At 36.3% G+C, this 27,158-nt stretch overlaps 1 protein-coding gene across 1 annotated transcript in view; it reads right to left on the bottom strand.

Annotated features, from left to right (window-relative positions):
* DMD (dystrophin) overlaps positions 1 to 27,158 on the bottom strand; it is a 2,292,995-nt gene that overhangs the window by 797,613 nt on the left and 1,468,224 nt on the right. The window contains 2 exon segments of the mRNA XM_026451980.1: positions 16,863 to 17,012; positions 19,651 to 19,798. Coding sequence (XP_026307765.1) covers positions 16,863 to 17,012; positions 19,651 to 19,798 — 298 coding nt within the window.

The following is a 27,158-nucleotide window of genomic DNA, read 5'->3' as shown; positions in this document are numbered from 1 at the left end:
TTTTTGAGAGGGAGTCTCGCTCTGTCACCCGGGCTGAAGTGCAGTGGCCGGATCTCAGCTCACTGCAAGCTCCGCCTCCCAGGTTCACGCCATTCTCCTGCCTCAGCCTCCCGAGTAGCTGGGACTACAGGCACCTGCCACCTCGCCCGGCTAGTTTTTTGTATTTTTTAGTAGAGACGGGGTTTCACCGTGTTCGCCAGGATGGTCTCGATCTCCTGACCTCGTGATCCGCCCATCTCGGCCTCCCAAAGTGCTGGGATTATAGGCTTGAGCCACCGCGCCTGGCCTCTAGTATGCTATCTTACCTTACTCTGTCTCACTTCCTGTTTCCTGCTCTTATGTGAATATACAGACAATCCTTTCTGGTGACATTATCTTTTCTCTCAGGAACAAAGAATGACCTTATTACATTTACCGAATATCATCACTACCCCTTTCACATTTTAATTAGCACCAAATTGTAGGAAAACAATTATGCAAATTATCAGTGGAGGCAGTGGCCTCTCTGTCTCTTTCAAGATTAATATGAGTCTTACTTGTGGTGAAGAATAAGTTAACGACAAGATCAGCCTCCATTCCAGAGAAAGATTTTGAAAAACAAAACAAAACAAAACAAAAAACTTCGGCATTTGGGGAAAGGCTGCTCTTATCGCTGAGACATTTGTTTGGGTAAGAATTTTTCGATAGGTGTATCCAGAACTAGAGAACTTCAGTGAGCTTTGCCTTCAAACCACATCACAGTATCTTCTCTAATACTTATCTAAAACCAACCATTCCCTCCACTTCTGGACTGCGTCAGATCCCCCTGTTTTATGCTCTCTTGTTTTCTTTGTTTGCATCACCACAATTTGAACTAAACAATTATTGCTTTGATGGTGGGATTATGTAAAAAGCAACTATTTTTCTCATCTCTGACTTCAAAAAGCTTTATTAAATCATTTATCTTAGCTTACATTTGAAAACTCGGAATGGAGTGGTGGGTATGGGGGTGTGGAGAGGGAGAGAAGTTCTGGATTTATAGTCTAGGTCTTGCATAGGTGGTCCAGCACTTACTGCTGTCTTTGCGCCTGTGCTGGAGAGAATGTGGAGAAAAGGAAAACTTTGTACTGTTTGTAGGAATATAAATTAGCACAACCACTATAGAGAACAGTTTGGAGGTTCCTCAAAAATCTAAAAATAGAGCTTCCCTATGATCCAGCAATCCCACTGCTGGGTATATACCCAAAGAAAGGAAATCAGTATATTGAAGAAATATCTGCATTCCCATGTTTATTACAGCTCTATTCACAATAGCCAAGGTTTGGAAAAAATTAAAGTGTCCATCAACAAATGAATGGATAAAGAAAATGTGGCACATATACACAAATGGAGTACTATTCTGCCATAAAAAAGACTGAGATCCTGTCATTTGCAACAACACGGATGGAAATGGAAGTCATTATCTTAAGCAACATAAGCCAAGCACAGAAAAAACATCTCATGTTCTCACTTATTCGCAGAATCTAAAAATCAAAACAATGGAACTCATGGAGATAGAGAGTAGAAAGGTGGTTACCAGAGGCTGGGAAGGATAAAGGGGGAGGGGGTAGTGGGATGGTTAATGGGTACAAAAAATAGTTAGAAAAAATGAATAATATGCAGTATTTGATAGCACGACAGGGAGACTATCATCAAAATAATGTAATTGTACATTTAAAAATAAATAAGAGTATAATTGGATTGCTTGTTACACAAAAGATTAATGCTGGAGGGGATGGATGCCTCCTTCTCCATGATGTGATTACTCTGTATTGCATGCCTATATCAAAACATCTCAAGTACCCCATAAATATATACACCTACTATGTACCCACAAAATTTTTAAAAATTTTTAAAAAGAGAGAATTGGTTGTGGTAGGAGCAGATAGTGTAACTTTCACTTTATAGGTCACTGGACCGTGAGGAACCATATCTGGATCTGATAGAGAAGACAGGACATCATCCACAGACAATGAACTTTTAGCTGGATGCAGTAAGTGAATGAGATTTGACTGCTCTCTCTTGGGAAGGCAGTGTGTGTTCTCTTGATAAGAAAAAGAGTGCATAGATATTTGTGGGACCATCATGAAGATTTTTAAATGCAGCATTATATTGAGAATAGTATAGCCGCCTTGCTAGCCTGTGTTCCTTTTTAGAGCAGAGACTATGTACCTAGGCTGGACTTAATGTGGGAAAGATACATGTATCTATATTGTTTGGAACATTGGAACTTGAGGTATTTTTATTATAGTAGCTCACTCTACAACCCGAGCAATCTAAAAAGACAATAGAACAGCTGCATTTATAATTACATAATCCATTTGAATGTTTGTCCCCCTCCAAATGTTAGATCCATAAAGACAAGTGTCTGTCTTGTTCATAACTCTATCCTCATTCCTTAACATAATACCATACTGTCAACACTTAATAAATACTGAAAGTATACGTAAACCAAGGTACTCTGTTTTTATCCTCCTAGGATTTTGCATAAAGTATCTTTGAGGATCTTTGTGACCCTCTAGACTACTGGCTTTTGAGAATATTGATACTGTGTTAATATTACATGAGAGTCAGGATTAGTTGATTAGAAACCTGAATACAGAGGAATGCATCTTAATAGAATACCTTATTTGTGAGAGGGGTGAGAAACGTAATAGATTGCAAGGTGTGGTAGATTGCACTGATGACCTCTCTGTATGCACATCTTTTTGCAATGTGACTTTTAAAGTTGCTGCCATCAGGAGTTGTAACCTATTTCCCTAATTCTTGAATATGGGCCTGCCTTGTGATTTGCTTTGGTTAAAAGAATGTGTTAGAAATGAGTGAGCCAGTTCCAAGCTTAAGCTCCAAGAAGCCTTGTTTGCTTTTCTATTAGAATCCTGTTTCTTGCATGAGAACAAGCCCAAGAGAGCTTGCTGAATGATGAGAGACCATATGGAGCAGAGGTGAGTCATCTTAGCTGAGCTTATCCTAGATAAGCCAGTCCCTAGCCCACCCATTAGCTGACTGAAAATGTATGAGTGAGCCAGAATAACATAGCAGCTCACAGGATCCCATAGACTGTGTGCAATTATAAGTGGTAATAATTTTAAGTCAATAAGTTTTAGGGTGATTTGTTACATAACACTATTGCAAAGTTTACAATATTGTAGTTATTACATAGCTGATATATAGGGGAAAGCCAGAAATGGGAGTGAGGCTTGGTACAGTTAAGAGTTCTTAAATAATACCAGAGTCCTCAATCCTAAAATTACTGATTTTGATTTTGAATGAGTATCTGAAGTCAGGCTCAATTCTTTGCAAAGATGTCTGAAGAGACATTCATGGCAAATCAATGGGGGTAACCACTGAAAAAGTGATTTTAGAAGATTATTAGAAGGCCTAATAATAGCTAATAATTTTTGGCCACTTACTCCATATCAGCTGTTGCCCAAAGCAGTGAAGGAGGGAAAGAAATACTCTGAAATCTCCCCTTCTCCTGCTCTCCAATCTCCTGCCAACACCTTCAACTGGTTAAATCTATATAGAAGATAGTTGAGAAGAAAGCCTGAGGAATAAGGTGAGTGGAGGTGAGCTTCTTGCAATATACAATATATTGCAGAGAAAGAGGAAGGAAAGTGAGTGGATCTGTGGCAAAGTCATACTTGGGTTATGAACCCCATAACAATCTATCTTTCAAAGGTATAAATCATTTGAATGTGTTCATATTTTCTGTCAAAGCTGACATGTATCTTCTGTGGTTGGATGAATGTGCTTTATAAATACCAAGAGAAAAAATCTTTTAGCAAAGGCCTTTCCAGTATCTCAGAATACACTGTACGCATTCCAATGAATGGGATTGGTGGTCAACTCCTACACAGACTCTTGATAGCCACTCTCTACATCCCTACCATTTAAGATGTAGAGCAAAGGGACCAGGGAATCAGCATCTTGAAATTAGTGGGGAATGCAGAACCTCAGGTCCTATGCAAGAGCCATTGAATCAGTAACCTGATTTTAACAAGATCCCAAGGTGATTCTTGTTTCAGTAAGTCATCAATTAATGTTGTTGATAGATTCTTGGAAACTGTGAGTTAGGCAAAATGACATGTAATGAAACCAATCTTACCATAGGCTAATTGATAAACAAGAATTAAGTTCCTACTGCATACCTGTGTTCACAAAACGTGACCAACCATCTAAATAAAGACCCCAAGCACTTCTAATATTAACCTCAGAAATAAATGTGAGATATACATCCACTTTAGAAAAATTAATAAAAACCAGGAGGAAAATTATTTACCCAGTTTTTGGTGAATCGGTGAGTGATAGTGGTTGTAGTGGCAGTGGCTCATTCAAGGAATAAATGTTTGCAAAGCAAAAACTGCCAGGATTGCCTTCTCTCATCACGAAGTTCAAAAACAAACAGTATTCAATATGGCAGCTCACTGAGCACTTTTGTAGAGCATCAATTATTGTCATGCTTCTTTATGATTATTGAATACTATATGAATTTTTATTTCACAGTAATTTATATTAATTCAGTCACTCATTTTCCAAGCCACATATTCCAGTTCAGGGACTTGGGAGTCCAGAGCCCATCCTGGCAACTCGGAGCACCAGACAGGAGCCAACCCTGGCAGGGATGCCATTGTATCCCAGGGCACAGTCACAGACACATAAACACTCACATAGGGACAATGTAGACACACCACTTCCCCTAACATGCACAGTTTGGGATGTGTGAGGAAACCAGAGTACTAGAAGGAAACCCACAGAGACATGAGAAAACCCTACATAGACAGTGTCCCGCCAGCTGAGATACAATTCTTTTCCTTGCCAGTATTATAACACAGTGATGTTAAATGAAAAGACATTATTCAAAGACCTGCTGTACATTAAAGTTTGAGAAGTTCTGCTCTACGTGATAGCACACGGACCTTTTCCCCTTACCACTGCTATTAGAATTTTATGGTAACCTACTTTGTAATAGTAACCACAATTTAACTCCTCATAATAAAGTATGATAGTATATATTGTGTTTTTAGTTCCTCACTAGACCCTGGGAGATGAGCAAACATGCTTCATTATGCATCATTGTTGGACAAATGAGGAACTAGAGGCACTAAGAGATTTAAATAAGTGGCCTATAGTTATGAGTTAGTGAGTGGTGAACCTGGGTCTAGACTGAGTTACGAACTGCAAGTTTAGTGATCTTTCCAGGACTGAGATGAGGCATGGAGAATGAGAACATAGAATGGTGGCACTCGTTATACAAACCATTAGACTATTTGAAACCATGCTGGGAATTAACCACATGAGAACTGAGAAGCTGGAAAGGAGTATCTTTAAGAAAACTCATACTTCACCCAAAGTAGAAATGATTACTTAATCATACTGCATTCTAGTTTCAGCCTGAAGACTTGAACATGTTAATGTCAACATCTTTCATTTTTTTCTTTTTTTATTTTGTTTGAGACAGAGTCTCACTCTGTCGCCCAGGCTGGAGTGCAGTGGCATGATCTCCTCTCACTGCAATCTCCGCCTCCCGGGTTCAAATGATTCTTCTGCCTCAGCCTCCCAAGTAGCTGGGATTACAGGCATGTGCCACCATGCCTAGCTAATTTTTGTATTTTTAGTAGAGATGGGGTTTGATCATGTTGGCCAGGCTGCTCTTGAACTCTGACCTCAAGTCGTCTGCCCTCCTTGGCCTCCCAAAGTGCTGGGATTATAGGCGTGAGCCACCGTGCCTGGCCTCAACATCTTTCTTAATTATTTTAGTAATTAAAATAGATAGATAGTTTTTGTCTGCTCCCAAACTATATGAAATCTTACCTATAAAGTGTCTTTTCTATTAATTTTCCTGTTTCGTGTGTTGTCCTTTATTTGTTCCCAATGAATAAGGGCCTGCATATTAATTTTTTCTCTTCCTTAACCAGCATCTCAATGATTCTAACAGAAAAACACACACCACTGATAAAAATAAAACAACAAAGCAACCTCTAGGAGATAATTGCAATGGTCTAAAATTTGTCACAACAGTCATAGCACCAACAGAAGCAATCTTCACGATAGTCATTTATATTGCAACTGAGTTCAGAATGTTCATTCTTTTATAAAAGTTTCAATAAGTCCAAGAATTACTGTCCTATTCAAAACTGTTGATGTCACCCACATCACAGTCAGAATGTGTCACTTTCATAAAAATATATTTTTAGACTGCATTTGAGGTATAAACATCAGTCACGGGTTGCCTACAGAATGCAACTATCAGAACAAATAGAGTTTTCTTGAAATATCCTTGTGATGACTTTGGTTTCTGGCCCATTTTCTGGTCTATCTCTTTTCCCCCCCCACACTTGGCCAACCACGCCAAAGATGGACTATACTTGTCCTGGTGATAACTGCAAATGTTCACAAATTATAAGTGCAACATTCGGCTCAAATGCTTTCATTTCCACAGCAAAACTGATTGATTTTCTCTAGCAACAAACAATGAAATGCTCTCGTCAATGTCTTGTAATTAGTTCTAATATGAGCAAGCCAATTAAAAGGGAGAAAAACCAAATTTCTCCATCAGGCCCTTATCAGCCCTTTTGTTACCCATACAGTGACCTTGTCCTGAACCATAAGGTGGATAAATGAGGGGAATGCTGATTTTGGCATCCAACTTACTTTTGGATAATCTAGCTCATCCTTCTCAGCTGACACGAGAGAGAAATAACATCAAAGGGTGATAAACTCTTTCTTGCAAACCTGGGGTTCCATGGTTCACTGGCCCCAGGCCTAATCTATCAATCCATTTTCTACACAATAAAAGGTAAGAAACCCATTACAGATCTGTTATAAGCCTTGGCAGGTGGTCTATGGCAAAAATGGAATACACAACCAACCCAGCATTTGGTATCCCTTTTCTACAGTTTGAAGCACTAGCGGTCAGCTGACATGAATATAGTAGTCAGCATTTAGCATTAAGTTTTTTAAGCTACATAAATAAACTCACATCTTGATGTATGCGTATAAAGATTTGACAGAAAAGTTCATTTTTGGTATGATTCTGATCTTCAATAAAAATCACCCTGTTATTTTACTTTTGTGTAACATATTGGCTTTGCAGGTGATATAATACATGAAACTGGGTTAGAATTTACAATATGTGCTCTTAAATATGGCCTTTAATCTTTGTTCCTTATTTAACCTCAGTTTAAGGAGTTGGCATATGAAAACTTCCATTTCATATCATTTCACGATCATTAAATTATTAGAAAGGAAGGAAACTCCCTCTAGTCTCAGGGTTGGTGCTATATAAGTAAAGGTACTGCAGAAACAAAAGGAAAGAAAAAACATTTTATATTAGCAAAATCCCCTTTTATTATGTCATTTCTTCTCCTTTCTAGAATTCATTGCTATAGGCAAACACCTTTGTGCTAATAAAGGAGTTACTTAAAAATGCTACACTGAAGATGCAGAGTTATGAAATTTTCTCCTCCTTTCTCTTTTCATCATCATTTATACTCTTCTTCATTTTAAATCCATCACGAACAGGGAGGAGAGATTGCGGAGAATAGTCGAATTTGTTTTTAGTTGAAAATTAGCTTAACTTTTAAATAAAATCTGGGGCACAGCATATTTAAGTGACACATTTACATGCTTGATATACATTGTCAGTATGTATACAGTGGCAATAATAAAGTTTCAATATGGAAATAAGTTGGTGCACAAGTATCAGTGCTTCACAATTTATGCTGGATTTTTGTTATATTTTTTAAAACATTATTATATTGAAATGAACAAATAATCTTGTATTTGGTGAGGTTTCCTAATAGAAAATTATCTGGCTTCAATGTAACCTTCTACAAATGATTTTCCATTACTTTGCCAAAATGGGGGAAACTGATATCAAATATAAAGGTAGAGGGAAGGGATGGAGACGCAGTGTGAAAGTTTAATTGCTTTCTGCTTGGATTTCTGGGTTAAAGTCAGGCTAATAGATTGATAAAAATGATGTTCAGAATTAAAAGGTCCTCTGAATTATGTTCATACTTTAAAAGTGAAAATGCTGGTGTTTGAAAACAATGCTGGCTTTGTTGGGTTTCTTAGGCAATGTGAGGAGAAAAATCTATCACTTTCCAACACATTTTAGCTGAAATGCTAGCTGGTCAAAGAAAATGAAAATAATGATATCAGTGGAATTGGAGAGCACTGGCTGAAAACCCTCTGTGCCTTCCACGAGAGCCATTTTGTTGTCTTGCCGCCTCTAACTCTCCTCTCCTTCACCTGCTGCATTCATAATAGTAGCGCATAGTTCAGCCTTCTCCCCAAGAGCCATATTTATAACTGTTTGATTAAGAAGGTGAGACTTTTGGAGAATTTGGAGAAGGTGAGAATCAGGGATAATTTTGTGCTTGGTCTTTGCATTCTTCTATTTTAGTATTACTCCAACTGTTTTTAAGCTAACATTTTTTGAGCAATTACAATATGCCAGATACTGTGTTACACATGTCCCATCTACTATCTCATTGAATTTTCACCACAACCTGGGGAGGTGTCTTCTATTAGTCTCTGAATTTTATGGATGTTAAAACTTAGGTGTGGACAGTGTAGGTATAAGATGACATAGCTGGTAGCAGGTAGAATCCATAATTCAGAATCTCATCATTAATGCCTGCAGTAAATTTCCTCCTCACCACTCCTGTTTACATTTTCCTTGTTTGTAAAGTGTCTGATCCACATTCTTGGCATTGCCTATATGGTATTATGGTACATACTGGTTTCTATCCAGGCTCCTGGCTCATAACACCCATAGCCCCCTTGTTACAGTTTTTTTGTTATAATGTTGGGTGTGTTCGGTGTCACGGGCAGGCCTCCGATCTTCTCCTGCTCTCCTTTCACTCTAATGTTCCCCCACCTTTCAGATTATAGGTCTTAAGAACCTCCTATGAGAGGGTCCCACCATATACCCTGGGGAAGGAATGCTGATGTCAGGAAGCTTCCATAACAAACAAAGAGGACAGAGTCCAGTGAGCTTCCGGGTAGCTGAACACGTGGGGGTTCCTAGAGGGTGGTGTACCCAGGGAGGGCATGGAAGCTCCATGCCCCTTTCACTCCCTCCCCACAACCATACCTCATCCTATGCATCTCTTCATCTGTGTCCTTCGCAATATCCTTTATCATAAACAGGTGAAAGTGAGTGTTTTCTTGAGTTCTGTGAGCTGCTCCAGCAAATTAACTGAGCCCAAAGAGGGGGTCATGGGAACCCCATCTTGAAGCCCATGGGTCAGAAGTTCCAGAGGCCTGGACTTGAGACTGGTGTGTGTGGTGGCGGGGCGGGGGGTGGGGGGGTTGCAGAGGAGGCAGATCTGGGGACTGAGCCCTCAGTCTATGGGATCTGATACAATCTCTAGGTGGATAGTGTCAGAACTGAATTAGAGACACCCAGCTGGGGTCTGCTGTTTGGTGTGTGGGGAAAGAAACCACCACGAATTTGGTCATAGAAGTCTTCTGTATTGATGATTGTTATGATTTGAGAGTAGAGAAAAAACACGGTTAGAAAGAGTTTTCCATATACAGTGTAACATTTCAATAATTTGGAAAGTTAAATATTACGTATTCTTATATACTTATTGTCATTAAAGAGTGATTAATTCGGTAATAATGCCAATCAGATTTCTTGGATAGGCTGAAATTCTCAGCTTAACTAAAGTAGTAAGAAGGTAGATGATGATGACAAGACGATGCTGCTGCTAAGAACAAAAGCAATAATGATAATAATAGTTATTGAGCACTGGGCCAAGCCTAGCTCTAAAAGCCTGATGTTTGTTCTCATAACTAGAGTGACCCTCTCTATATATTTTATCTTCTAAAGTGGAATACTTATGACAATGAAAGAGGGAGCTATTAAAAATTATGATAGGATAACAGGCAAAAACCAGAACTGTCAGAGCAAATTGAGATGTACTCATGACACACAACCTAGTAATAAACCTCATGTCAGTGTGAAATTATAGGAGGCAAAGTCAAGGATGCTTATGTTATAAACTTTAAATTACTACTCCCTTCCCCCAACCCTCAGCCTCCAACTGTTTAGCAACTATAAATTAGAGATATGAATATTTATAATGCCAAGCCCTATAAAATTATGCATGTCCTTTAAATAAGGGAAGGGTGGGAAGTAATTATGATATGCTTAGAACAGAATGTGGCACATAGTAGTCCTTCATTAGACAGCTGTTGAATAAATAATTTAATTACAGTTTTGCTGTGACTATTAACTACATAAAGAAAACATCTTTATTAACTACATAAAGAAAACATCATAAACAAATAATGAATTTCCAGGAACTTATATAAAGAAAACATCCAAGATCATGGATTTCTAGGAACTATCAGACTATATGCCCAATAAATAGGTGAACACCCCTTGTTTTTTTGAGACGGAGTCTTGCTTTGTCGCCAGGCTGGACTGTACTGGCATGATCTTGGCTCACTGCAACCTCCGACTCCCTGGATCAAGCGATTCTCCTGCCTCAGCCTCCCGATTAGCTGGGATTACAGACATGCGCCACCATGCTCAGCTAATTTTTGTGTTTTTAGTAGAGATGGGGTTTCACCATGTTGGCCAGGATGGTCTTGATCTCCTGACCTTCTGATCCAACCGCCTGGGCCTCCCAAAGTGCTGGGATTACAGGCATGAGCCACCATGCCTGACCTGTTTTCTTATATAATAGCATTTTAGCACACAGATGTATAAAATTGAAAGCTGTGTGAACTCTGTTACAAATACACTTTAAGGGAGAAAATCATGAGCACATAAAAGCTCTAGTGGAACTACCTGGTCCCTGCTATGACTTCCAGCTAGAGAAATGATTTCCTATAATGATTATTATCCTCCCTAGTAGATATTTCACAGCATTTTTTCCAGGGTTCCATAAATACCAGTCAATATGGTAACAATGCCAGTGAAGATTCTATTCTTTGGTTGAAAAAAATATCACATCACACACCAGGGCCTTTCGTGGGGTGGGGGGATGGGGGAGAGATAGCATTAGGAGATATACCTAATGTAAATGATGAGTTAATGGGTACAGCACACTAACATGGCACATATATACATAGGTAACAAACCTGCATGTTGTGCACATGTACCCTAGAACTTAAAGTATCATTAAAAAAAAAAAAAAAAAAAGGGAAAAGAAAAAAAAAGAAAAAATATCACATTAAGGACAGGACTGAACGGTAACTATTAGAACAATCTATTAATCATCATCTTGTGATAGGAAATTGATTGGACAAAGTGTCCATTTTTGAGCAAGGAGTGAGAAAGCCAAGCTCTAGCTTTATTTAATTTTCTCCTTTTCGCTATTCACATTTATACTGATGACTAATAATGACTGTCATTACATAGCAAATATGTCTGGAAAAAGACTAAACATTTCTTTACCTTATACAAATGAAAATAAATCTAAAGTGTTTACTCCTCAGATACATATTTAGAAGCAACATGATTCGAGGTTAATACAAAATGATCCAGATTTCTGGCAATTTAGATACAGCCAACTGTATATTGTGGAAGATAGTTTGTGCTAGGAGTTGCACTATGTTTTTACTTTCATAATTTTTATTTTGTGATTTTTTGAAAATAATACCTGTACTATTATCAATATTACAAAAATTATTCCCATATTAAAGGTTTGTTATATATGTTATATTTGTAAATCTATCTTTTTCCTAGGTAAAGTGAATAAGATTTTTAAAGATGCACTTAACTAAAATTCACTTTCCAGCAAAATTTCTTAACTGTTTTCCAAAATGCTTTTTTCTTTATATGCACCATTTTATACTGTCTGGGTAGTAACAAGTTCAAATAGTAATTTACTATTTACATTTAAACAGTATATTTTATTTGTAAATGGTATTTTACGTGTAGATAGTAAATTACTGTTTACATGTAAAATATGAAAACTTAAATTTATTTAACAAAATGAAAATATAATTATTAAAACTAACAGGAATGCATAACATATACTACCTGTAAAATTACTTGACATTAAAAATAGGATTTTAACTAATTCGGAAACAACATAAACATGTTTTGCTGTATTACACAATCATAAATGTTCCACAGTAGAGAGGGTTCTAGAAAGTAATTTTAAAACCTAGCATTAATTCTCAAAAAGGGCAGAAAGCAAAGCAAAAACTCATATAGTTTTTTTAAAAGAAAATAAATCCCCATTTTAATATTTAAAGGAGCAATGTAATGAAATGGGAATCCATATTTTTTCTTTTTTTTCTAGGGTACTATCCACATAGAAATCACTTGAGCTTCACCAAAAGGTTAAAACCCCCACTCTTTATTTTGGAATCACTTTTATATTTAAATAGAGAGCTACATGGTCTCAAATAAGTCACATAACCTTTCTAGGACTCGGTGTTCTCATCTAGAAGATGTGAGAATAATTTAGTTTCATGAGGCTCCTTCTACCTAAATAATCCTGAGCTTGCAAAATGAATGTTCCATCTTTTCACCTTTTAAATTAAGGAAGGATACAATATGATTCAAAAATAAAGAATGACAAAGTATATTTTGGTTTTAAATAAATGGGTAGTTAAAGAAATACTCACATATAACATGTATAAGAGCAATAAAGAATGAGGAGAGGGGACACAAAATAAAAAGACATGAAAGGAAATGAAACTGGGATTAAAGGGGTCAGGGAAGGAGAGTAGAAGAGAATGTGTTACATAAACCACCGGAGCAGAAAAATAGTGGTAAATATGCATATAGAAAAGTAGATTCATGGCCAGGTGTGGTGGCTCACACCGGCAATACCAGCAATTTGGGAGGCCGAGGTGGGCGGATCACCTGAGGCCGGGAGTTCAAGACCAGCCTGATCAACATGGTGAAACCCTGTCTATACTTAAAATACAAAAATTAGCCAGGCGTGGTGGTGCATGCCTGTGATCCCAGCTACTTGGGAGGCTGAGGCAGGAGAATTGCTTGAACCCAGGAGGCAGAGGTGGTAGTGAGTTGAGATCGCACCATTACACTCCAGCCTGGGCGACAGAGCAAAACTCTGTCTCAAAAAAAAAAAAAAAAAAAAACAAGAAAGAAAGAAAGAAAGAAAAAAGCAGATTCATAATAAATACAGTAAGGTGTCAATTCATAGATGAAAATTAGCTTAACAGTGAGAAACATAGAGGAAGAGAGCGATGATGATGGCAAGAGAGCCTCCTACACCCACATGCATGTTCAGAGAAAATACAAAGAAATATGAAGAGGGATAAATATTAAAAACACCTGAGTCAGAAGTGTGTGTAAAGATCATAGAATGAGACGCTCAGAGAGAGAAACACAGAGGCTAGCTTTAATAACATCCCCACTTTGTGGCTCTTACGGGTATTATTGTTAAAGACTGTAAAAGGTCAAGTTATGTATTAGACAAGAATGAGGATATCATTTCATGAGCCTTCACTGCATGAAGGCACCCATAAATTTACGCTAATGGCTATATTCAGTTTAAAGCAACCCTTTCCATATCCGCTTAAAGAGAAGCTACCCAGGCCAAGGCAAGGTAACACGCTTTTGCAATGAACTCATCATACGGTCTACCACTCCCTTAAAGAAATAGCTATATTATCTTCACCCGCTGTTTTCTCTTTTCAGCAATGAAACATAAAGGTACAGGCCGGGCGCGGTGGCTCATGCCTGTAATCCCAGCACTTTGGGAGGCTGAGGTGGGCGGATCATGAGGTCAGGAGTTCGAGACCAACCTGGCCAACATGGTGAAACTCCATCTCTACTAAAAATACAAAAATTAGTCGGGTGTGATGGCGTGCGCCTGTTGCCCAGCTACTCGAGAGGCTGAGGCAGAAGAATCGCTTGAACCCGGGAGGTGGAGGTTGCAGTGAGCCGAGTTCGTGCCACTGCACTGCAGCCTGGGTGACAAAGTGAGACTCCGTCTCAAAAAATAAAATAAAAAATAAAATAAAGCTACAAAAGTAAGTGGTCAGTTGGCTCAATATGCAGAATGCAGCATATTAGTTAGCTGTGCAGAAAGCACCTGCCAACTGATTATGATATTAGGATATATTTGGAGATACTATGTACTAAGGAATTGACATATTCATGTCCCAGTAACTATGACCCACTAGTTCTAATTATATCACCCACTCTAAGCTTTGGATGAAGGATAGGACTGGAGAACACAGGGAGGGGGTCCGCTTTATTTCTACCCTCCTGTAATAAGTAAGAGCTTGAGATTTAACGAAGATCAAAACGGTCTGGCAGTGGTATAAGCCACTTTTTTTTAACTTTAAAAAAACTTGTGTTATTTACCTAAATCTGGTACTGATCATTTCCTTTGTATCCCTAAATCTAAACTAACAGGGATACAGTGGCATATGGATGGAGAAAAGATGCTTAAATAATTTTAATATGACTAATGAATAAAATTCCAAATCCTGTGGCAATTAATGGCAAAGACATTGCATTAAAATTATAATTTTGGCACGAGAAACAGATATTATGGATGCCGTAGTAACATAAGTATATACATGATGGTGTTCGTAACCTCAGTTTTAATTTTCTATCATAAAAATTTGACTTTTTATTTTGTTTCAGAACACACAAAACGTTCACTCTTTCACAATCCACAAAGCTGCTATTGTATATTTTAGATAGTTATCTCATATTTCCTATAATTATAATTTTTGTTTTTTTGTCGTAAGATGTACTGAGATATTGTAGGACATTTTGGGTATCCTGCCTCCTTGTTCTCTTTTTATGAGGGATGATTTCATTTGCATTGCCATGTAGATGTAAAATTTAATTGCTGGGACACCACCTTCCCTCCATACATAAAAGTCTATATCTTTACACAGATGTTTTGCAATCATTAAAGGTAGAAACCAAGAAGGGTTTTTTTTTTTTTTTATTCAAATAACTACGTGCTTGAATTACAGAGACTTAAGCACACATTATGGTTTTAATGTCATAAAATTGGTACTTATTTTAGTTCCTAAATATTTTGTCAGTCATGTAAATGATCTGTTATTAGAATGTCAGCATCATCAATTTAAAAAGTATAATAAATAACCGGACACAATTCGAAATGTTCACAAATTAGATGACTCAGTATTGTAAAGATGCTAATTGAGCTCCAGATTCACAAAATTTCAATCAATATCCTGGCAGGCTTTATGTAAAAATAGACAACATGGTTCTAAAATTTATTCAAAGAAACAAAAGTAGCCAAGGCAATCTTGAATAGGAAGAACAAAGTTGGATGGTTTACACAACCAGATCCAAAATGTGTAAATAAAATGATTGCATACATACATACAATGGAATATTAATCAGTCATACAAAGGAATGAAATTCTGACACATGCTACAACATAGATGAACCTTGAAAATATTATGCTGAGTGAAGTAAGGCAGACACAAAGTGGCAAATATACAATTCCAATTATGTAAAAGATCTAGAATAGCCAAATTCATAGAAACAGAAAGTAGTCCAGAGGCTAGTAGCGGACGGGAAGACAGAGAAAGGGGAACTATTGCTTAATGGTTACAGACTGTCTGGTTGGAGTAATAAAAAATTTCGGACACTGGGCGCAGTGGCTCACGCCTCTAATCCCAACACTTTGGGAGTCCAAGGTGGGCGGATCACCTGAGGTCAGGAGTTTGAGACCAGCCTGGCCAACATGGCAAAACCCCATCTCTAGTAAAAAGACAAAAAGCTAGCTGGGCATGGTGGCAGGCGCCTGTAATCCCAGCTACTTGGGAGGCTGAGGCAGGAGAATCACTTGAACTTGGGAGGTGAGGTTTCAGTGAGCCGAGATCGCACCACTGCACTCCAGCCTGAGCGACACAGCGAGACTCTGTCTCCAAAAAAGAAAAAAAAAAATGGGGGGGCGGGATAAATTGTGGTGATGGTTGTAATAAATGCCATTGAATTGTACACACAAAATGACTAAAATGACAATTTTTTATGTTATATATTTTATCACAGCTTAAAAATGTAATATCCCAATACCATTGAATTGTCCACTTAAAATGAGTTAAAAGGTACGTGAATTATAGCTCAGTAGAATTGTTTTTAAAAAAAGATTGTAATTAAGCCAGTGAAGTACTGTTATAGTACAGATTTAATCAAATGGAGGAGGATATAGAATCTAGACACAGATTCATACATACAAGTTCTCTTGATTTATGACAAAGATGCCATGACAATACAGTGAGGAAATGATTATCTTTGAATAAATAGTGCTGGATCAATTGATGTTGCTTTTTATTATAAATTCATATGCACCACTTGCTTTATATAAAATAAATATGCATTAATTTAATACATAGTATTAATATTAGATTTATATAGCATTCAAGGTGGAAAGATGAAAACTCACGAGTTAATAAGTAGGTAAGTAAATAAACTTGTGGAGAACGTTAGTGTACATTAATTATTAAATCTATAATATAGGTGTGAATAATTAATTTTGATTTATGATACTTGTTTAACTAGAACCAGACCACGTCCTTTTAGATTCAATACTGTCAGTATATACCTGGCCACTGAATTAAATACTTCATCATTTCTTCAGTCTAATTCTTCAGAATAATTTAGGCAAAAAATTGTAGTATAAATTTTGGCATTTGGTCACTAATGTAAAGCCATTCACCATCATCATTTTTTCTAGCCACAACAAAACATACAGCCAAGGCAAATGGTCAAGTTGAAAAACAAAACAAAACAGCAATCCACATACCAGCCTCCTCCCCCACCAATGAAGCACCCAGGAGACAAAATACATACAAATACTTGCAACACTTAACACATGTGACAGAAGAGATGGTTAATGTCTAACCTTTATCCACTGGAGATTTGTCCGCTTGAGCTTATTTTCAAGTTTATCTTGCTCTTCTGGGCTTATGGGAGCACTTACAAGCACGGGTCCTCCAGTTTCATTTAATTGTTTTAGAATTCCCTGGCGCAGGGGCAACTCTTCCACCAGTAACTGAAACAGACATTGCAACAACGTTTAAAATGAATTACAGCACAATTCCAACTACCTTGTCTTCGCTTCCATTGATTAGTCTATCAAAATGAAGCGACTTGACCGAGGGCCCAGTGGTACCTCAAATACCAACAGTTTTCTATTTGAGCACAGAGCTGATTGACTGAAACACTCACTCCCCAGTAGATAAATCTTTGTAGGAAAAAAAAATGATTATATTATCCCTCATAATTTTTTAAGAGAAAAATGTGAGATGGTAAAGCAACTCCAAATAAAGTTAGTGTCTGAAAACATGTCTCTATCAGAAATAGAACAATGTGAATAAATTCATCAACCTCTTGGGTATCATAGCATGCCATAGCATACCATAGCTTGCCACTGAGAAATTGCATTATCATCTTAAGAGGTAACTGACACTGAGAATATTTACTCTCAATATACACAGTGCCAGGCACTATGCTAACTTTTTCATGTTTAGTATCTTAGTTTATCTTCATATTATAATACTTATATCAGGTAGGTCTTATTATCTTCATTTTATATGGAAGGAAACTGAGACAAAGAGGTTACATACCAGCTCCCAGGACACAAATCCAGCAAGCAACAAAGCTGTGGTTCAAATTGGGTAGTTTCATTCTAGAATCCTCATTTTTCACTCCATATCCCTAAATTTCTCTTACTCATTCACCATCACATAGTGTATACCCTTTCCCAAGACCTCCAAAACCACCATGATGTTAACAACTGTGTTTTATTCATTTTTGTCATCTAGAGTTACAGTGTCTGCTACAGTACCCATTAGCCATACGACACTATTAACATTTAAGTTAATCAAAATTCGCTAAAATAAAATCTCAAGTTCCTCAGTCACACTACCAACTCTCCAGGCATTCAAAAGGTACAAATAACTAGTTGTTACAAAAACGGATAATGCAGAATATTTTCATCACCACGGAGGTTCTATTTGACAGCACTGATCTAGATTCTTTCAGGAGAAAATAGAATCATGCATATTAATTACATAAGAAAATGCCACTAAATAATGTCTCAAATGAATTCTCAATTATATTACTATATATGACACAGTACATTTAGGAAAGATACATTTCCAAGAATAGATTGAGTTCATTGTTCTAGGGTATAACCATCTTCAAATGATTCCCATTCTTTTCTATTTTTGAATCTCAAATACCTAGTAAAACATCTGATGTATAGTCAGTGCTCCATATTTGTTTATTGAATTACACCATATTTTATTTTTATACTTTATTTCTTGTTCAGGTGTAAATTTCTTGTTTCACAGAAATAAATGTTTGACATTGGACTCTAATTTACATGTGTAAGGCAACTGAATCATTGATAAAGGAGCAATTTCATTTCCCTTTGATTATGTGACCTTGTAAAATGAAGATAATAGCAACCATTGTCAAAATTTGATATGAAGATTAAATAAAATAGTGGCTGTAAATGTATCTAATACTTGGCACATAATAGGGAATGATTAAATATTAATTTCTCTTCCCCTTTCACCTTCTGTTTGACAATTAAAATGAAATAGATCCAAAAGAGTTGCTTTCCTAAAACTAAAACCATGAAAGTTAGTCCAACTGCACAATCAGAGCATGTCAGTCAGCCAAGGGAAGTTATCAGTAATAAGCAGACATCACAGTAGGAAGGCATGAAAAGCCACTGGAATAAGCTGGATGTCTATTCAACCAAATGGAATGTGAACCAACACCACGTCCTACACCTCCAGACAAACTAAAACTAAACATTGCTTTGGGGGAATATAATGCCTTTAATTAGAGGCTGAAGTAGTGATATTGATTTGGCAATCCAGATCTTCCCTAAGAAAATGGATTCTTCTTTTTAAAGTCTCTTCTCAAATCTCCAAGTAGGTAACCAGGACAGATTAAAAAAGTGATTTCCATTTAGATTTAGATTTTATGAGTCCACAATCTCGTCTTCAGTTTTTAAAATGATTTGAACGGCCAGGCACAGTGGCTCAAGCCTGTAATCCCAACACTTTGGGAGGCCGAGGCGGGCGGATCATGAGGTCAGGAGATCGAGACCATCCTGGCGAACACGGTGAAACCCCGTCTCTACTAAAAAATACAAAAAATTAGCCGGGCGTGGGGGCGGGCACCTGTAGTCCCAGCTACTCAGGAGGCTGAGGCAGGAGAATGGCGTGAACCTGGGAGGGGGAGCTTGCAGTGAGCTGAGATCCGGCCACTGCACTCCAGCCTGGGCGACAGAGCAAGACTCCGTCTCAAAAAAAAAAAAAAAAAAAAAAAAAATTATTTGAAGTTTTGAAGTTCTCAACTAAATCTAAAATTATTTTCAAATTAGTTTTTAAGATAAAAACTGTGATTTATATACATAGATTATATACATCTATATGTATAGATGCAATATGTGTGTGTATATATAAATACACATACACACATACATACATATGTTCTTATGTGCACTGGTTGAGAACTGCAGGGTTAAGAAAAAATAAAGTTGCAACAAAAACACTTTAGCAAGGAATTATAAATAACCTAATGGGCAGGAAACCAATGATTAAATTAAAAAAATAGATTCATATACTTCTTTATAAAACTAGGCCCTGGGGGATTTGAGAAAATAAAATTACCTTGACTTGCTCAAGCTTTTCTTTTAGTTGCTGCTCATTTCCAGGTTCAAGCGGGATACTAGCAATGTTATCGGCTTCCTCCAACCATAAAACAAATTCATTTAAATCTCTTTGAAATTCTGACAAGATATTCTTTTGTTCTTCTAGCCTGGAGAAAGAAGAATAAAATTGTTATAAACAACATATTTCTCAAACTATTTTTTAATGCAAACTGGAAAACAAACATGGCAAACAATTTGAAAATAAGCAATTTAAAAGATGCTAACAATATATAATTTAAGAAAATTCATTCACTTTGAACAAAGCAATTTCAATATTTCAAGAATCTCTAAATGATAAGAGATTAAAATTGGTCAAGAAAAATTCTGATTCAAAAATTCCTGGCCGGGTGCAGTGGCTCATGCCTGTAATCCTAGCACTTTGGGAGGCCGATGTGGGCGGATCACTTGAGGTCAGGAGTTTGCGACCAGCCTGGCAAACATGGTGAAACCCCGTCTGTACTAAAAATACAAAAATTAGCCAGGCTTAGTGGCAGGCGCCTGTAATCCCAGCTACTGCAGAGGCTGAGGCAGGAGAATCACTTGAACCTGGAAGGCAGAGGCTGCGATAAGCCAAGATCACGTCACTGCACTCCAGGCTGGGCAACAGAGAAAGACTCCATCTCAAATACATACATACATACATACATACATACATACATACATACATATGTAAATAAAATGAATAAAATAAAAATTCTAACAACATTATGTTATGATATCAGAGCAAGGTTTCTCAACTTTAGCATTACTAACATTTAAGTTTGGATAATTCTTTGCTGTGAGGGGCTATCCTGTGCATTGTAGGGTATTCAGCAGTATCCCTGGCCTGTTGTACACATTGGATACCAGTAGTAACACCTTGCCCCTGAGCTGTGACAACCAGTTTCAAGGCATTGCCAAATATACTGGGGGGTTGGGGGTGGGGACAAAATTGTCCCTGGTTGAGAACCAACTGAAGTAAGTATATAACCTAAAGTTGCAAGTTTAAAAATGTTTAATTAAAGTGTACTTATGGAAAATTATAGGACAAAAGTATAAACAAGGTTTTTGTTTTGTTTAAGTAGCAGCCATTTTATCTGCTCCTGATTCTGTGGGTCAAGGATTTGGATAGGGTTCAGTTGAGCAGTTCTGCTCTATGTGGCTTCAGCTTGGTTTAAAATAAAATCACTAAATTATTACATGCTGAACTGTTTTCCAAATTATGACTCACAACCTTATTTGAAGAAAGAGAAAAACTGATTTTAAATACTTAACATATGTTGTACTCGTGGAAGTTTTAATTATGAAAATGCATCTACTCTGTGCTAATTAGCCAAAAATTTATTCTTATATATTCGATTGTAAGACAGCTGAACACAATTGTTTGTGCTTAAAATAATTGAAAATTTTTTGTTCTATTTTCTTTTGGGAACTATGTATATCTTCCATGGAAGCTTTTAATTGAAGTATAATATACGTACAGGACGCTGCACAATTTAACTGTATAGCTCAATAGTCTTTTAAAAATGGGACGCTGTACAATTAGAGAAGGAAATAGAATATTATCAGAATCTCAGAAATCTCCTCTTACCCCTTTGCAGTCACTACCTCCAAGTATAACCAGTACCCTGTCAACTTTGATTATTTGGCCTGTACTGAATATTATGAAAATTGAATTATATGGCTTATACTCCTTTGTGTCTTGCCTTTTTCATTCAAAATTATGTTTACAACAAACCTGCACGTTGTGCACATGTACCCTAGAACCTAGAGTATAATAATAAAAAAAACAAAAAAACCCACAAAATTATGTTTACAATAATCCATGTTGCATATAATTTTAGTTTGCTCATTAACCTGGCTGTATAGCATTTCATTGTGTAAATGTAGTACTTTAGATGGACATCTGTGATAACTCAGTTTTCTGAATGGTTAGGTAATTTTTTTTTTGCTTCAAATTAACAAATGTGTATTGGGAGCTTACTATCTTCCAAGAACTCTATTGGGCATTAGGATTAAAGATGTATATGTTATATACCTTGTCTTGAGGATTTCATAGTCAATGAGAAGAAACAAGCATGTAAGCCAAGGATTATGATTAAGTATTGTAGGAGGAGAAGTTATTTCTGGGGCAGTGCTTGGGAGACATCCCAGAGAAGATAAGGATCTGAGTCTTGAAGCATGAAGATAGATCAGCATGTTGCAGGAATAAGACACAGCCTGTTCAAAGACTGGGCCTTGAGAGAACTACAGTTATAATCATTCTGTAAATCAGAATCTGGTTATTGGACTTATGCTTGCATATATTCAGTTTTCCTATATGATAAGAGCCTGTTCAAAGTCTGTTCTGGGACATGTAAAGTTACATTCTCCCCTCTGTCTATTCCCTTTAAATTCATTTATACATTTATTCACTTATTTTACAAATATTTATGATGTATTGTTTTTAACTTTTGTAGGGGCATAGTAAGTATATGTAGTTGTAGGGTACATGACATATTTTGATACAGGCATGCAATGTGAAATAAGCACATCCATTGTTCATTCCTGGGACACTGGGACCAGAGTCTGTTTTTAACCTATCCTGAATATAACATCTGATCTAGAAGTACTTCTACCTTATCTGGCTAGGAAGATGAATGCTATTTACTTCAGCTGAGAGTATATTTTGTTGTCTCATATATTTTGGGGAAACTGCTAGTTTAAAAAATCAAGAGATCTGGAGCTCAGGGGAGAGAGGAAAGCTGGAAATAATGACTTTGGTCATTAGCAATCGGTGGAGAAAACATAGTAAACTAACTTTTGAACTAATAATTAACATTTCATGTTTGCTATTTTCTGAGTCCATTCTTTCTTCATTTTATGAATTTTAATCATTGACAATTCTCTCTTATTTAAATTGAAAAATAGGAAAAGTCAATTTCATAGCCTTTTGTTGATTTCTTATGTATGCTTAACCTTATGGTTCTTCCTCTTCTTCTACTCTAAGTGCTTAGGCATGGAAAGCCAAAGGAATGCCTAGAATGCTCTTCTGGCTTCTCCAAAAGCTACACAGACCTGTGAAGGAGGTCTGCAGATTCCAAACATTCAGTGAAGTGAGAGGATGCTTTTGCCTTCTTTGGAGTCTATATACTTACTCTCAGTGATTCTCTCAAAGTCTCTACTTTTGACTTCAGAGAGATGAAGGAGAAGGAGCTGTCCCTTACCAAAAACACTGCACTCCCGCAAAGCTTACTATCCCTTCCAATCTGGGTCTTTTTAACCTTGCCTGGGACACGGAGTACAGAGGAGGTTGGAAATTGCTTGGAATACAGATAATACCACTGTTGCTTTAGAGTAAACCCTATGGGGAAGTGGCTGGTCTCGATTGCTGGCAGCTTGTTTTAGAACGTGGAATAGCACCATTTCCCCTCAGATTCTGACCTTAGAATCAATTGTGGAAGAAGAAAACTTCTAGTATAGGTATCCTTTATTTGTTTAAATGTTCCAAGCTGATTTAATTCATTGGGTCTAGATTTTGAGGGTCTATCTCATCTTTTTCTCTCTCTCTACTCTGCAAATCATTGCCTCCATTACTATTTGACTCCAGATGATTTTGCATAGTGTTCTGAATACTTTTAGTTAAGTAAAATCTTGCTAAAATCTGATTACATTTGAAAAACCTAGACACATTGGCAAAGCTTTTAAATATTTTCAACTTTCATCTAGAAATTTCCAATTTCAAGGAGAAGAAAACTCCAAACCCCCCCAAACAAACAAAAATTTAAGGAGCAGGGAAAAGTAATATAAAAACAAAAAATAAAAATAACGCTCAAGTTTAGAAAATTCTAAATCAAACACTCCCCTCTTTTCAAATATCTCTCAAATTATTTACTTGCATATTTTTTCTATCAAGAATATCCAGCAAAGAGGAGAGATGTGCTTATTCATTATAGTCGAGATTTATATGTATTACTGGGTTCAAACTCTATAAACATTGTATGCTTATTTTCTTCATTTATTATTCAACTATATCTCTGTAGGTCATTAATTACTCTTTCAAAACTAGACTTTTTAAAGATCCTAGTAATAAGATATATAGGGGTACCCTATATTTCACCATTATTGTGTTATTAGGAATTTTGTTTGCTTTCATTTTTTATTATAATAAATAACCCTACAATAAACACATTTGTTTATACATTTTGAATCACATATCTGCTGGAGTTAAGAAGGAAAAGTTAACAATGGGAATCCTAAGAATCCAGGTACACATTGTTGAATTTCTGTCAAGGTTGGCACTCAGAACACTCATAAACTCCCACCAACAGTTAGAAAATACTTGTCTCACTACACTTTACCATTATTAAGCATTATAATTTATATACCTGATAAAACACATAAAAAGCTTGTCATAGATACTTGAAGCATTCTATTAATAGGAAAGTTGGAAACGTTGTTTGTCCTTTATTTAGTTTCTACTGTCAATTATCTGCAATGTCTGTTGCCCATTTTTCCTGTGTTTTCTTAAGAGCTTTTTTTCATATTATCTGAAACATAGATTGAGAATATGTTTCCAGCTTCCTTTTTGCCTTGTAGTAGTTTCTTTTCTAAATAAAATTTAACAGTTTATTTCTTTGATATTATGTTCACTGATAGTATCCTTAAAATTGTGGCCATTTTACCATTGGTCAGATATTCTCACTTATTCTTGATCCTTACTCTTTCATTTGTTAAAAAAGAACACCCAAATATTTAATCCATCTTAAGTTTATATAGTGTTGTTTCTAACCTTCAAGAGATTTTCAGAAATTGATATTTTTTTCCCCCAGCACCATCTCTTCTGAATTGATTTATGGTGCTTTCTTCATTATATTTTAAGTTTCTGCTTGTTGACCTACTGTAGATTTTTGTGACAGTAATACACTATGTCAATTATTGCAGCTTTAAAATATGCTTAATTTCTGGTAGGTTAACCCGCTCTCCCACTTTAGTTACTCTAACTCATGTAATGTATCATTCGGTCAAATTATAAAATAATTCTCACTGAAAATTTTTAAATGGATTGCATTATAAGTTAATTTGTGAAGAATTACTGTCTTTCCAATATAATTCTGCTAAATTTTCTATATTTACAGTGTTTTTGAACACAGGATATCTGGGACTCAATGGTGTGCTATAAATAATCAAGTACATTTTCTAATTAACCTTTAGCATCAATTTGAAAGACAGCATCTTGCATGCAATTTTATGGATATTAACCATATACTAATTTAGAAAACTCTTAAGAACTCTCAGAATAAATCACTTAAACAGTAAAAGCTTTGGCTAAGCTTTTTGCTATCTTTCTTTTTACACAATATTTGTGGAAAACTTTTTTTCCAGTGATTTAATTTCTTTAAAAATACAGCATCTTTTAAATATGAAAACATTTGGTAGTCATTTCTTATCTAGATTTGTTTTTTTATACTTTGAAATATAAAAAAGATGGTGACAAAATCCCATTGGGACCTTGTTATAATCTGCTTTTCCAAGCCCATGTGTTTTCTGAAATTTCAAAAGCCTCGATTTGAAGTTTTAAAAGCTGCAATTTGAATTTATGTATTCAGATGATTGCAGAAAAGCAAAGAAACACAGTTAGCATTTCCAGGCTTGTCTCTTGACAGAACGGTTTAAACGCGCTTTATATTGGCATTCATCACATGAAGTGTTATTTCTTTGTTTACCTACTTGCTTAATACTTATGGTAGGATTTATTCAGACAAGTGGTAGTAATAATAATGAATGGGATATTTAACATTACCCTTCTGCAAATAAGTGCTAAATATTTTACTTTTAGAAGCATTTCAATACATTTAGACATTTAGCATTTTTTTTTTTTTAAAGAATGGCTTCTATTTGAAATATTGGCTCTGTTACTATTTACATTACAAATGTTCCTAATGAAATTAAAGGAAGCACAAATTACGATGGTAATAGATTTGCATAATCAGAAAGGAAGCGCTACTCATGTGTTGCTAAATTCAATGAATTTAGCATTCACTCTTAATGAACATTTTCTGTAGGGCTACTCTTATGGTAAGATGAATACACTGCCAAATCACATGGCATGAGTTTGGTGGGAGATCTAACAAGTGTTTCAGGCAAAGTGCTAGTTTCACAGTTGAATCTCTTTTAATATTCCATACATCTTTTGGATTGCCTTTTATATGCTTTCAGTGGAGAAACCGAAGTTCCAGAGACTGATACACCATATATCCAAAGGTGACTATCCCATTTTCCAAATGAGAAGTCCCTCTCTCCAAGTTTTTTGATCACCTTTAACATAGAAACTTTAGGAAATGGAGATGTAATTATCACCTGTTTACATATAATGCTTAATTCATTACTTTGCTTGTGTGTACTACTTTAAAATTATATAGTACAAAATATTACATCATTCGATCACATTTCTTCATTCATATTTCATGCAACAGTTTTGTTCAGATTCTTCACAGGCACCTTCAACATTGAAATTTGCATCCTCATGGATGCATTTGTTGTTGCCTAACTCAGTTTTCCAGAGGGTGTCATCTTTACTTACATCCATGTGGCCTGAGGTACAGTACTGCCGAATTTAGAAGTAATGTTTCACTAGGAATTTTATTCCAAGCCACAAGCACACATTTATATAACAGAATACAGTTTTATGTTATGTAAAGACAGCTTTATCTTTTTCCTGTGCCATATGTCCATGAGCTACACCATGTAACCACTTAATGAGTTACTTTTAACAGTATTCTTTCCATAGCTTGTTTACAATGGCATCCAACTCTTGCAATTGTGATGTCATACCACCAAAGTCAATCCCTAAACTGTGTTAAGTTTATTTTCTCACACTGTTTTTTTTTTTTTTTTCCCTCCTCTATCAGGTTACTTCTACAAGCCTCCAAAATAAGCATAAATTGAGAATAAGTCAAGGCAATACATCTTTCCCAGACAGTACTTTGTTGTTTTGATTGAAGTAAAATAAATGACCATCTTGTAATTTGAGAAAATTTAGAAGGATTCAAGCATAAGTTTACTCTTTCCAAGGGAAAACCGAAACAAAACATTCATTTGTAGGCACACCTAGTAACCTTCTCAGGCCATACCCTCCATAGGTCATTATCGGAATCAGAACCCAAGCATCAACTTTATTTTTAAGCCAACATGTCTACCATACCTGGTTGGTGCTTGAGTTATACAATTAGACATTTGTTCATTTTCCCTAAAGTTTGTGTCTTGTGGGAATGAAGTGCTCCTGAGGGGGATAATATGTCAAGATTTCTCAGTCATTTATGCCTCACTATTAAGGAAATGATTAGCAACTTTTGGGTAGATGTGGAAAATCATGAGGGAAAACCTGAAGGTTAGCAATGTGAATATCTGTATGGAAAGTAAGTCCAAATCTAAATGCTGCCAGTTATCAGCCGAGTATGTGAACACGGGTGAGTTACTTAATGTCTTTAGCCCTCAGTTTCCTCATCT

This window comes from Piliocolobus tephrosceles, chromosome 12, assembly GCF_002776525.5.
Source record: "Piliocolobus tephrosceles isolate RC106 chromosome 12, ASM277652v3, whole genome shotgun sequence".
NCBI classification, from domain to species: domain Eukaryota; kingdom Metazoa; phylum Chordata; class Mammalia; order Primates; family Cercopithecidae; genus Piliocolobus; species Piliocolobus tephrosceles.
Note: the sequence above shows the minus strand (reverse complement) of the source record. Positions and strands in the feature narration are given on the sequence as shown.